Genomic DNA, 12,426 nt, shown 5'->3' with positions numbered 1-12,426 from the left:
TGTGTAATAAAGAAAATGCTGTGTTAATTCCTGGTGCAGCAGCAGAAGTAGCATTTCAAATGCAAATACAGTTGCAACCTATTAGTACAAATGCCATATAACATTGGTTTTAAATTTGCAAGGCATCTGTCCTTTAGTGTGGCAGCAGCTATGCTTTGAAACTCTCTGCCTATTGACATTAAGCTGGCGATCTTGCTATATTGTTTTAAATACAGTGGTGCCTCACAAGACGAAAATAATCCGTTCCGCGAGTCTCTTCGTCTAGCGGTTTTTTTGTCTTGCGAAGCAACCCTATTAGCGGTTTAGCGGATTAACGCTATTAGCGGTTTAGCGGCTTAGCGGCTAAAAGGCTATTAGCGGCTATTAAAGGCTTAGCGGCTTAGCAGCTAAAAGGCTATTAGCGGCTTAGCGGCTATTAAAGGCTTAGCTGCTTAGCGGCTAAAAGGCTATTAGTGGCTTAGCAGCTTAGAAAAAGGGGGGGAAGCGAAAAAAATCGTAAGCAAGCCCATAGGGAAAATCGTCTTGCGAAGCGCATCGAAAAACGGAAAACCCTTTCGTCTAGCGGGTTTTTCGTCTTGCGGGGCATTCGTCTTGCGGCGCACCACTGTACCCACTGAAAGCTTTTTAAAAAAACCTTTAACGATGAGTATAGGCCACTTAATCATAAAACTCTCCAAAGAAGTAAAATAAATAAAAATATTTACTACTTAATAGGCACATAGGAAGCTGATTTATACCAAATCAGATCACTGATCCATCTAACTCAGTATTATCAACACCAGGGGTCGCCAGCCCTTTTGGACTATAGGGAACATTTTGAATTTTGAGAGAGTGTAATGGGCAGCCCATAGCAAAATGGTGTGTGGCAAAACACAAAATGGCCATTCTGTATAGGGCTTTGTAACACCAGTATCATGAACTTAGCATGGTAGCTACCGTATTGTTTCATGTATAATATGAGGTTCTTTTATTTTAAAATTATGCTTAAAATTGGTGGGCATCTTATACATGGATAGTGGAGAGGTGGGGCGGGCGATTGGTGGCTGCCGCGAGCAGGAGATTGTCAGCGGCGTTTTTGTTGGTGATTGGTGGGTTTGGCAAGGTCTGCTGGCTATTTGCTACTATAGTATTAGGGTGGGCAATTGCCGCTTGCTAACGATTGGTTGGTTCGTCACTGTGCATGTGATTGGCTTTTTTGGTCCTGCAGGTGAGCTATTTTCAGCAACTCCCCCCCAAAGTTAAACAAGTCTGGGCAATCCCCCCCCCGAAAAAAGCTCAGCAACTGTGGGCAATCTCCCCCCCCCAAAAAAAAGCTCTTTCAGCAGTAGTGTAACATGATGGTGATAGTCTACCTTAAAGAGAAGTCAAGTCTCAACATTTTGCACTAGATGTAGATTCTGGGGCAACCTTAGGGGCAGCCCCACAGAGGGAACATTACAGCAGTCCAGCCTAGAGAACAACTGGATGTATGAGCAGATTGTGGCATTGAGCAGACGCTTTAAATTCATAATGGTAAACAGCTTACCTATATCTTTGGCTCTTGAAGCTAATGGCCGCCTCCACTGTGTAACAAATTTGTATGCATCAAGCCGGATTTCAATAATATTGTTAAGTAAGGCCAGAAGTGGAGCAAGTGGAAAAGCTGCCACAAAGATGGTTGTGAATCCAAACTGAAGAACTGTGAAAGGGTGAGAATGAGGGACACACTCAGCCATACACTGGAAAACAACCCAAAATTAGAGTGCTGACTTTGAGCATATCTGCACCATTGATCCATCTTAACGTGTCCCTTGTTATCAAAAATTTTGGCATATTTGTTCTTGAGCTTTAATGAACATGAGAGACAAATGGAAGACCTGGGATCCCACTATGCTTCTCTGTATGGTAAATTTACTTGTTTTTAACCCATGACTTCATTGAGTAAGGTGAAGCACAGGGGATGGCTAACCAGAAGCTCTCCAGTGTCATGCCTACTGTTTCAAGTAGTTGATTTAAGTGTTTAAATACCCCTGCCAGCTGCACTCCAACTTACGACTCAAAATATCAAGCTAGATCCAAAACACATTGCAAGGCCTTGAGTGTGGGAGATAATTAAAACAAGAATTGTTTTACTCCACTGCAGCGCCTCATGCCGTATTGTTGACTCCATATGGAAGTGAACAAATCACCATTCCCAGAATTGGACGATTGTCCTAAAGTAATAGACTGCAACTCAATGCTCTCCATATATTTTGGACTACAACTCCCACCAGTCCCAGTCAGCATGGACAATGGTCAGGTATGATGGGAACTGTAGTCCACAACATATAGAGGGCACCTGGTTGGGGAGGGCTGTCCTAAGCTATATTTGTCCTAGTCTAAGGCAATAGTAATTTTATAGACTAAATGCAGTAATGCTCCAGATTGTTATACTAAAATACATTCTTGTTGTTTGGAAGTAGTGGAATGAAGCATGATATACAGTGGTACCTCGGTTTAAGAACAGTCCTGTTTACGAACTATTCTGTATAAGAACTCCGCAAAACTGGAAGTAGTGTCCCAGTTTGCGAACTTTACCTCGGTCTAAGAACGGAATCCGAATGGTGGAAGGGCACCGGCGGCAGGAGGCCTCATTAGGGAAACAGAATAGATTAAGTTCATAAACCGAGGTACCACTGTATAAATGACTGTGATGGAGCAATATACACATAGAGTTCTTCATACTCATTTCTAGATATTCATCGAAGAGTCCATAGGCATTCATAGGCTGAAGGTTGTAGTCTTTCTCCCACTGTGGGAAGCTTGCTTTTCGCAGTGAACCGTGCTCCTGTCGCAATCTTCTTCTGGTCCACCAGTTCTGAATTAACCTGCATATGTAATGGGGAAATGCCATTTTTTCTAACCAACTGATTTCAACATTGTCACCTGCCTCTCCTCCACCATGCCATACTTGTGTTTGCAGAACAGGACAGTTAGTGCGTCCACTCTACTCCTGTTAGTCCATATATCAGACATCCTGCTGTTTGGGGTATCTGCACACTATTTGGATCAATAAGGTTATATAATGAGAGGATGAAAAATGCTGGAAGAGACATTCAGGTGCCATGAGTAACTCATAAATATCAGGCACAAAGTCTGTTATGTGACAACCTTCAGGTTCTACAATATCCATTAAAAAAAATAAGTGGGGTTCGAGTGAGACGAGTCCAAATGCCATTTTGTCCTTTGTCTCTGTTTATTGTATTAAAAGAGATTGAACAGCAAAGTTAGTTAGAACTCGTAGGAAATTTTACAAATTAACACACCAAGCAATTCATGACATAGACATATTTTTGTGATGCACAGCTGATTGTGTAGATTAATAGCCATTGCTGACCACAAACCAATGTTGTTACCTCCAGATAATATAAAAGGAAAAAAGAGAATGCATACACATTTTAGTCTGATTGATTGGTTTGTGTAACTCCCATTGCAAAGGACAGAGCTAATTGTTTGAACTAATCAGAAGAGGAAGCGTGTTCAGATGTGTGGAGTTCCTTTAAAAAGGGTGTATTTGTGAGGACTGAATGTTCAGTATGCTAGGAAGCAGAGATAAGTAAGGAAGCTAATAACTACAGTACATGTTGTCTGCTAACAAGTGAACCAAGTGCTGATGCAATAGGTACAACTCAGGACATTATACAGGAAGCCATAAAAGATTTATAAGTCACTCTGTGCAACATACACAGCTGCCCTTACTTGGAAATAAATCCCACTGAAATGAGTGAGACATCCTTCTTAAGTATACAGGGCTAAGACTGGGCTGTCAGTCTCCAAGCCAAAAGCATGGTTTCTAAAACATAGATGTATAAATCAGCTTACCTATTTCAACAGGATTTTAATTGAAGCACTACTAGGTCCTACCACTTCTAAAATCAGCAGTATTGATTTAGTGATGTAAAATATTTCAATCCATTTTCTATATAAGGAGTTTTGAGCTATTCAATTATTTGTCATTTTGATGTTGGGTATTATTTATACCATTATGTTTCAACATGTGTATGTTTTAATCAATTAATTACAACGTATTTCACTTTATTGTATAAAACACAGGTGAATGGGTTCTATCTGCTCTTATCAGAGCACTTTTCCTCCTATCTCTGTTTTTGAAGGGGGGGTGGGGAGAATGAATTTTGTAGTACTATATAAATAATCTATGCAAAACCATAGATAACAAGGCAAACCTATCTAGCCACCTATCTATCAAGCTTCTCTTTCAGATACTCCTTTTGTAAGGTCAAATCTTTCACAGAATAGTCCTGCTACATTATCCAAAGTAGAATGGCTATCAGACAAATACACGAATGAACAAGGTGCATCACATAAAAGACACTTACCAATCATGGTTTAGCACCCCATCAGTTAAAAACAAGTATTTTTAAAAATAAAATAAAATCCCACAGTTACTTACGGGTAGCCTAGTTCCATGAAGTTGTTCCAAGTCTGCTTTAGCACCATTATAATACCCATTTGCATACAGAGATCTATAAGGCATCCACTAGGGTGGCACTGTAGGGGGAGGAGGGAGGGGGCAAAGGAGCAAATAATGGGCTGTCAAAGAGTCAAAATAGCTTGCATATTAAATTTATATTACAAAACACATTGCAAGTTCAGGGTTCAGTGACAATGTAATCCTATACATGGTTAAAGGTAAAGGTAAAGGTACCCCTGCCCGTACGGGACAGTCTTGACAGACTCTAGGGTTGTGCGCCCATCTCACTCAAGAGGCCAGGGGCCAGCGCTGTCCGGAGACACTTCCGGGTCACGTGGCCAGCGTGACAAAGCTGCATCTGGCGAGCCAGCGCAGCACACGGAACACCGTTTACCTTCCCGCTAGAAAGCGGTCCCTATTTATCGACTTGCACCCGGGAGTGCTTTCGAACTGCTAGGTTGGCGGGCGCTGGGACCGAACAATGGGAGCGCACGCCGCCGTGGGGATTCGAACCGCCGACCTTTCGATCGGCAAGCCCTAGGCGCTGAGGCTTTTACCCACAGCGCCACCCGCGTCCCGTTTTGGTCAAGCCACGTCCATCGGCTGACACCAAATGTCACATATGGAAGGTTAGGCTGAAAGGGATTTCACACGCATATGCACATATCACATCCACACCATATATTTAAAGTGTGTGGCTTCTCCCAAAGAACCCCCAGTGTCCATTAAGGGCCCTGGAAATTGTGGCTCTATGAGGAGTAAACTACAGTTCTAAGGATTCTTTGGAGGGAGCCATGTGTTTTTATATTGTCTGGTGTGGATATCTAATGGCTGGTTCAAATATTCAGTTGCTGAACAGTTACATTTCTTCCACACAACCATTCATAGAAGCCAACTCCTAGGGGCCATGGGGGCAATAAAATAATTGAGGGGGCTGAGCTGCCCCTGAAGTTGATGGGCATTCCCATTCAAATGGTGTGTGTGCTCGATTATGCAGGGCGGGGCTTACCTGTGCCCCCACAGTATTTTATTCAAGTTGGCACCCCTGTCATCATTATCACCATTTCTTGTAATGAGAACATTCCAATCACCCCCAATTTTACAAAAAAGCACCTCAGATAAATGGTGACATCTACTACAGTTGCTTATGGTGGTCTCCCACCATCTGGAAGCCCCCAAGGGTACACTGCTGCTGATCCCACTCCCCTAAGCTCCCTCTTCTGCTGCTCTGATAAGCCAGTGTTCTCCTGCTTCTGCAGCATGTTATCCATGGCCCCCATGAAATAAACATGGGGGTGCACTACACAAGAGGCCCACTACCAAGGGCCCCCACAACCTGGGGTCCTGAATCTCTGTGTGAGGTTCATAACATGCAGACTGGGTGCTTTCAGATAGGTATTTCTTTGGTGGGATTAGTGCATGAATGTTTTCCAGGGTCCACACAACATCATCAGAATAAGAACGCCCACCAGTACTTGATCCAGATTTACCCTTTCCTTGGAAAAGTGGATAAGTAAAAGCAAGCAAAAAATAAAATAAAAAACCCAACCAAACAAAAAACCTGTTGTCTGCTTATGGCACCTCAACGACCTCTTTACAATCTAAGCGCCAACTGCCACTTCTTTTTGAGGTGTTAAGTTTTGATGAGGGACATGACTTTAAAAGTGTTGGCACTTTCAAAGGAGTGTCTCCCCTTGTGACAAGTGATATGGTAGAGTCATGTGAGAGGACGGGAGCACCCCAGCAAATGAACATTTTAACTGGTTCTAGAAAGGGAGAACAAAATGTAGTAGGGTCCCACTTCTAGCAAAAGCCATGATGTCATCCTTTAAACTGCTGTTGTTGTTCAGAGAGGGATTTTAAAAACCCTCAAAATATTCGCAAGGTTCAGTTGAAAAGAAGAGATTTGTCTATTAGCTCTTAAATTCCTCACTCAACGATACACTAGTTTTTATTTGTTTCTATTTATTTTATATAACATTTCATTTCCATTTTTAATTATAAAATTATATAATATATTATATTCAATCACATATATTCTAGGCATTCCTATTTTCCAGAGTGAATCATTTAGCTGCCATAGGACAGTATTTGACTCTAGTTTGTACCAGTTGCAGCACTGTACAATATGCCTCAATATGCCACTTACCTCTTCTAGTCTCCATCTGTTTATCAGCCTCAAGTAGGCACCAGGGTGACCTGTAAATCTTCAACATAAGAGAAACCTTTTGTGTTAGATTTCTGATCACAACAGGAAAAGACCAAACACAATCATTCCAGCTATATTTTTCTAAGGGAAATGACATTAAATATGCATTTAAATAGCATTTCTAAATATGCATTTAAATTAAATTATGTCTGAATATATGAAAGTCATTATTGATAGTCAGCATAGAGAGGTTATCACTCTGAGCAAATGTTTACCCACAGTTCCTTTCTGGAACTTCAGCATTAAAATGCTTTGAACCTAGCTGGAAAACCAGGATGTGCAGTTCATCATGAACAACTCCTGTACAAGTGGTAAGTGTGGATATCAGCTATTCTACAAAGATCATTCATTACAAACTAGGTTGGCTAGAAAACTTTCCTGATTGTAGCTGTACTGGAATACTGATATTCTTGCTTGCCCTGAGCTTTTATATAATGGTTTCACAGCCTGAATGAAAAATAAATTTAAAATGCAACTTCTAAAGGACGTTTCAGCCCTGCTGTATAAATGCATTGCAACAGGTGCAAATTTTCCATCCAACTTCCCTCAAGCAAATGATAAATCTTAGTTTTCAGGTGTTTGTAATGTACATTTCACATTAACACTCATTATCAGGTTCCATTAACAGGTATCATTGATGTAATAGACAGTTGAGAGTAAAAATGGAAAGTCTAAAGGCACTTAACATCTTGTACCCCGCAGCACAGGGCATACAGAAAAGTACATTAGGCAATCTGTATGTAAACTATGAGAATTCTCTTTCTTATCCTCTCCCCCTCCTCTCTCAACTCAATCATGCCAGTCCGCAACTCATTTTGTGCTTTACTGAGTGGAGTAAGGGGTTGTTTGTATTCTGTTATATTTGATTTGATTGTGGTGTTTCTGTTGTTATATTTTATATTGTAATCCATCCTGGGATCATAAATTGGTATGATAGGCAGGGTAAAATTAGGGTCAATGAGTTTACTCTGACAATAACCCTTTAAATTTTAACCACTTTTTAAATTAACCTGGATAGCAGCAGAATTTGATAGGATTTCTGTAAAACATGATACTCTAGGCATAGATATTATTTATGGTATATTTAACACAGGAATCACCAATGTGGTGCCCTGCAGATATTGTGAGATCCTCACTGACAACAGTCCCAGCCAACTTGGCTAATGGTATGAAATGATGTTTAAGTCCAACAATATCTGGAAGGTACCATGTTGATGACCTCTGCTTTAGCACTTAAAATTAACAGCAATATCATCTTTCCACTCCATCTCCCTTGATAGTTTTCTAAAGCTTCCCAGGCAGGCACAATGCACATTATTAACCTTACCTTCCAAGAAAGAATGCTATATAAAAAGTAGAGCTGTTCAGATTGACAAACTGAAAAAGGAACATTTTCAAAGTGAAGCTGTTCTCCCACTCAGATTCAGTCCGAGGTTGCTCTGTGAAAAAGGGAGAGCAGATTTTAAAGACATGTAGTCAGATTTAATTGTCTGATAAGAATTATTTATTTATTAAAAACTCTGCAGAGCTTGCACTGTATTTGCAAACAAAACGGCTGATCTTGCAGCCCAATCCTTGTTCAGATGCAGTATGTCTGACTCCAGTTGCCTGAGAGCAGTAGCAAGAGAGGGCCACTGTCCTGCTTGCGGGCTTCTTAGAGATGCTACTGGTTGACCACTTGAGAAACAGAATAGAACTGCACAAAAAAGGCCTTTGGTCTTTCTGATTAAGCAGAACTCTTCTTTCGCTCTGATAAATGGTTACTCAGACATAAGTCCCACTGTCTTTAATGGGCTTCAAAGTATGAGGCATAGGATTCCACATTTAATTTAAGAACCAGACAATGCAAATTTTATCAGTATGCAAGCAAAAGCAATGCATGCTTAAAAATTCTACTCTGGGATCCTCTATCTGGTTTTGTAAAAATTTGCGACAGATGAAAATGACTGAATCGTAAATTTGCCAGAGGATACACATTTTGTTCTGTTTCAAATTGCCAAACGGAAAGACTGCCTGGCATCTCCATGTTTATAGAAGTCTTGTCCACTGGGTTCACTTCTGCCGTATACTGTAATTAAATTGACAGAATGTGCTCTAAGACACTGGATTATAAATTCCAAACTGACAGTCGGTTTGGAGAGGACTTTGCTTCTTAATGTTCATTAGGGTGACTGGGAGACCAACACTCCAATTAGGACATAAGCATGTGAACCAGCAATTCAAACACCCACTCAGGCATAGAATATGCATGCCACAGAGACCCTGGGTGAAAGGAGGGGAATCAAGCTTGAGAAATAATGAAACATCATATTTGCCTTATAGAATACTGGAAGGGAAAATTCCAAACCACAATGGAGTCATTTTGCTACAGCAAAAGACTTGAGTGACTTTCTGTCCCAGGATCCTGGTTCTTAAACTCTTTGTATCTGTTCTGGGATCTATTCTGACAGTCAACTCTGCATAGATAGGTGAAGGAGTGTGTTGTACAATATTGTTTTCCCCTTCCACCCACCTGGGATTCAGTATACATACTGGGTCTATGAACAGGATTAGTGTGTGAAATACAAAATTAATACATGAGATCCTTTGAGATATGGCAGGGACTGAATCTGGAACCCAGGGCTGGTTCGAGACTTTTTGGCTTCCCAGGGGCTAACTATAAGGTAAAAGCCATCATCCCATCCCTACCATGGGCAGAAGTCTACTGGACTGGCACAGCTCTATACTCCAACAACTCAACATCTGTCAACTAGGGCAGTTGCTTCAATGTGTCTAACGGTAGGGCCAACAATTCTGGAACCTTCTACATACAAAGCATGTGCTCTGACATTAAACTACGATCCCTCCTCTTAAACAGCACTTATTTAAGGAGATGTTATCTTTCATACAAAAAAAAGCAATGAAGAGCTAATTAGTACAAGCCAAGGAGTGTGTTTGTGTACTAACTGCACACACAAAAGCTGGTGCATACCCTTTTGAGGCACGGAGTTGTAACCTGAGCTTAAATATTCAGTTGTGTAATTAAAAAAGTATTAAATGAATATTACAGAAAAATATGCATAGTATCTATTGGAGGTAGAAAGTGCATACATATGTGAACTTGCACATTCCAATATAAACCTTCATTCATGAAGAGTGGATTTAAATGTCATTCAATATGTGCTTCATTTTTATTATTACTTACCTAAATTTGTAAGAAAAAGAGCAACCTTTTCATACAACTGCAACGAAACAAGAAACAACATCTAAATAGATTGTAATGTAATAACAAAAATTGCATTTTTGAAAATAACATCATGTTATTTGCCCAACTCAATCCTTCCTCATTGGTACAATGACTATTATATGAGAAGTACTTTTTATTTAAAAATGAACTTGGGTTCTGGCTAGAACTATTTCAAACATCCTGCTGGACAAATGTCTCTTGGCGCTTACACTTTGTATGTGTCTCTGAACCAGGAGAACACACCCAGAGCTGCCTTGGAAGAGCATTTTGCCTTAGAAAGCTGTGTATAAATTAATTAAATAATAAACAAATAATTTAAAAGCTAAAACTGTATCAATCAGTTATTGGGTGGGAAAGCATTATTTGCTAAGGATGTCAGCTTTTGATAAGGTTTCAGGTTTTCAAAAGAGTTCCTTGAGCCATGGGCCATCTAGCCTTGGAAAGGTTTGTGAAAGCAGACTTCCTTCCACACTGCTAAGGTCCCTTGCTAGATTGAGGGATATGTTCTGTATTGGATATGCCTCCGACATTTTCAAATGCTAGTTGAGATTTTAAAATCCCTGTACCTCTTTCTCCACCAGTGAATTTTGTCACACCACCACCACAATATTTGGGGTTCACTTATTTTCAAATGTATGGAAAGCAATACTGATATGTGCACCACAATTCATTGCTGTGTCCAATGGGGCTTACTCTCCAGGAAGCATGTGGAGGGCTGCAGCCTAATAAGCAATTGTTTCTCTGAGATAAAGGCAGTGACAATTTCAATGGAAGCTCTGCAGTTGTCTTAGGAGATATTGCTTGAATGTCCTTTAATCAAGACATCTAATCTTCTCAAGACAAATGCATACAAGAATAAATTAACGCCAACTGTATTCTCTTGCACATTAATCTCTTTGTTGCTCTTAAACTTGTAGTTGCTGCATTATTTATTTAGAATTTTACTGAAAGTCCTTTCAAATAACATGTTTTCTGCTTAGGCTAGAGCTGAATTTGACCATTAAAAAAAAGTTGAAATGCATTATTCTTTTTTTAAAAAGTACAGAACTGTTTGAAATGTACTCCAATATTGTTATCTCTACTTACAACATTCAGTAGCATGATGATGCAAAAGTTGATGCATACAGCAGTCCCGGTAGTTGCAACCTGAGAGTTATTCCTGATTAAAGCCCATTTAAAGGCAGCAAAAGTGCTGACAGTCACGACACGGTAAATAACAATGCCGAAAACAGCAGCAATCACCACACAGATCTAAAGGGGCAGGGGAAGAACAGATAGAACAGACTGAAAATCAACCCACTAATAATAAATTTCCTCCTGCAATTGTCAAGAAGTGAAGACTAAATCCAAACATTCCAGGGATGACCCAGAAATGTATTCTGATTTTCTCAAGAAGTTTGAGACACTGGTGGTGTATGATGTGTGTAGGCTATGAGACAATTCTGAAAGCTACTTGTTCTTCTTGCATGTTGGATTGCTTCCACATTTTAATAGAATGTCATCTTCTTGTCCTGTGTCCAAAATACCAAGTCTGCAAAAAGCCAATTAAATCTAGCCATATAATTTCTTCTCCGTACAAGTCCCAAATTATTACAATTAAACACCAGCACCATCATTATCTTAATCACATAGAGGGCTTTCTAGACTGTGGTGTCCCTGACATGGAAGACCCTCCCCAAGGAGGCTTAGCTGCTATCTTCTTTGAGATGCCAAGGATAAACTTCCCAATTTGCCCAGCATTATTTTAGCTTTGCTGACTGCTCAGTTACCCATTGTTTCAAATGTATTACAGCTGGGTGTCCCCCCCCCTTTAATGAACTATAGGTTTGTTTGCTGTTGTTTTTTAAAAGAAGTGTCTGTAAGGCACTTCCTATTTATTTTATAATGAAAAAGTGTACATATATTTTTTGAATGAAATAAATAACATGTGTCCACTTTTCCACTCTGTTTTCAAAATACAGGGTAGAGCCTATGCCTTGGAAGGAACTTGAAACAATGCAAAATATGCCAAAACCAGAATTGCAACATTCAAGCTGCAATCCTATACGAACTTACCTGGAAGAAAGCCCCCACTGAACTCAATGGGGCTGTCTTCTGAGTAGATATCTATAAAGGATTGCAGCAACAAATTTGCATTTCTCTAGATGGGAACTTCATTTTTCTCTTCCTCTCAACAGCAAAGTTACTTAGGCTTTAGGAAGTCCTTTCAGAATGTTGACAGTTTCACACTTTTTATCTGAAGGGTTCAACTAGGCTTTGTTTCAGCAAAGCAATTAAACTAACAGTTGCTTAATTGCTTTTCTGATTAAGGCCAATTTAGAAACATGCTCAGCTGTTCTGCTGAAGTGAGGCCTTATGCTGAGCACACCCAAACCTCTTATGATGACACCATGATGTCCGCTTCTTCTCAGAGGAGTCAATTAACACTAATGCTCAACGATACAAAAAGAACTCAGGTCTCAAATGAGATCTTTGAAGAACTAAGTGAATACCACTGATATAGAAATGGTCTCTAGTCCATTGAGTAGGCTCAAGTGTATA

General features: G+C 40.1%; 1 protein-coding gene across 6 annotated transcripts in view; it reads right to left on the bottom strand.

Annotated features, from left to right (window-relative positions):
• ANO4 (anoctamin 4) overlaps nucleotides 1-12,426 on the bottom strand; it is a 118,081-nt gene that overhangs the window by 9,223 nt on the left and 96,432 nt on the right. For all 6 annotated transcript variants that reach the window (XM_028746795.2, XM_028746797.2, XM_028746799.2 and 3 more), the window contains 7 exons: nucleotides 10,972-11,136; nucleotides 9,844-9,880; nucleotides 7,987-8,098; nucleotides 6,600-6,657; nucleotides 4,430-4,527; nucleotides 2,704-2,846; nucleotides 1,526-1,678 (listed from right to left, as the gene is read on the bottom strand). In XM_028746795.2, the coding sequence (XP_028602628.2) occupies nucleotides 1,526-1,678; nucleotides 2,704-2,846; nucleotides 4,430-4,527; nucleotides 6,600-6,657; nucleotides 7,987-8,098; nucleotides 9,844-9,880; nucleotides 10,972-11,136 (766 nt within the window). The remainder of the gene's footprint in view (nucleotides 1-1,525; nucleotides 1,679-2,703; nucleotides 2,847-4,429; nucleotides 4,528-6,599; nucleotides 6,658-7,986; nucleotides 8,099-9,843; nucleotides 9,881-10,971; nucleotides 11,137-12,426) is intronic.

Source organism: Podarcis muralis, chromosome 10 (genome assembly GCF_964188315.1).
Source record: "Podarcis muralis chromosome 10, rPodMur119.hap1.1, whole genome shotgun sequence".
In the NCBI taxonomy this organism is placed as follows: domain Eukaryota; kingdom Metazoa; phylum Chordata; class Lepidosauria; order Squamata; family Lacertidae; genus Podarcis; species Podarcis muralis.
This window is presented reverse-complemented; position numbering and strand designations above follow the sequence as displayed.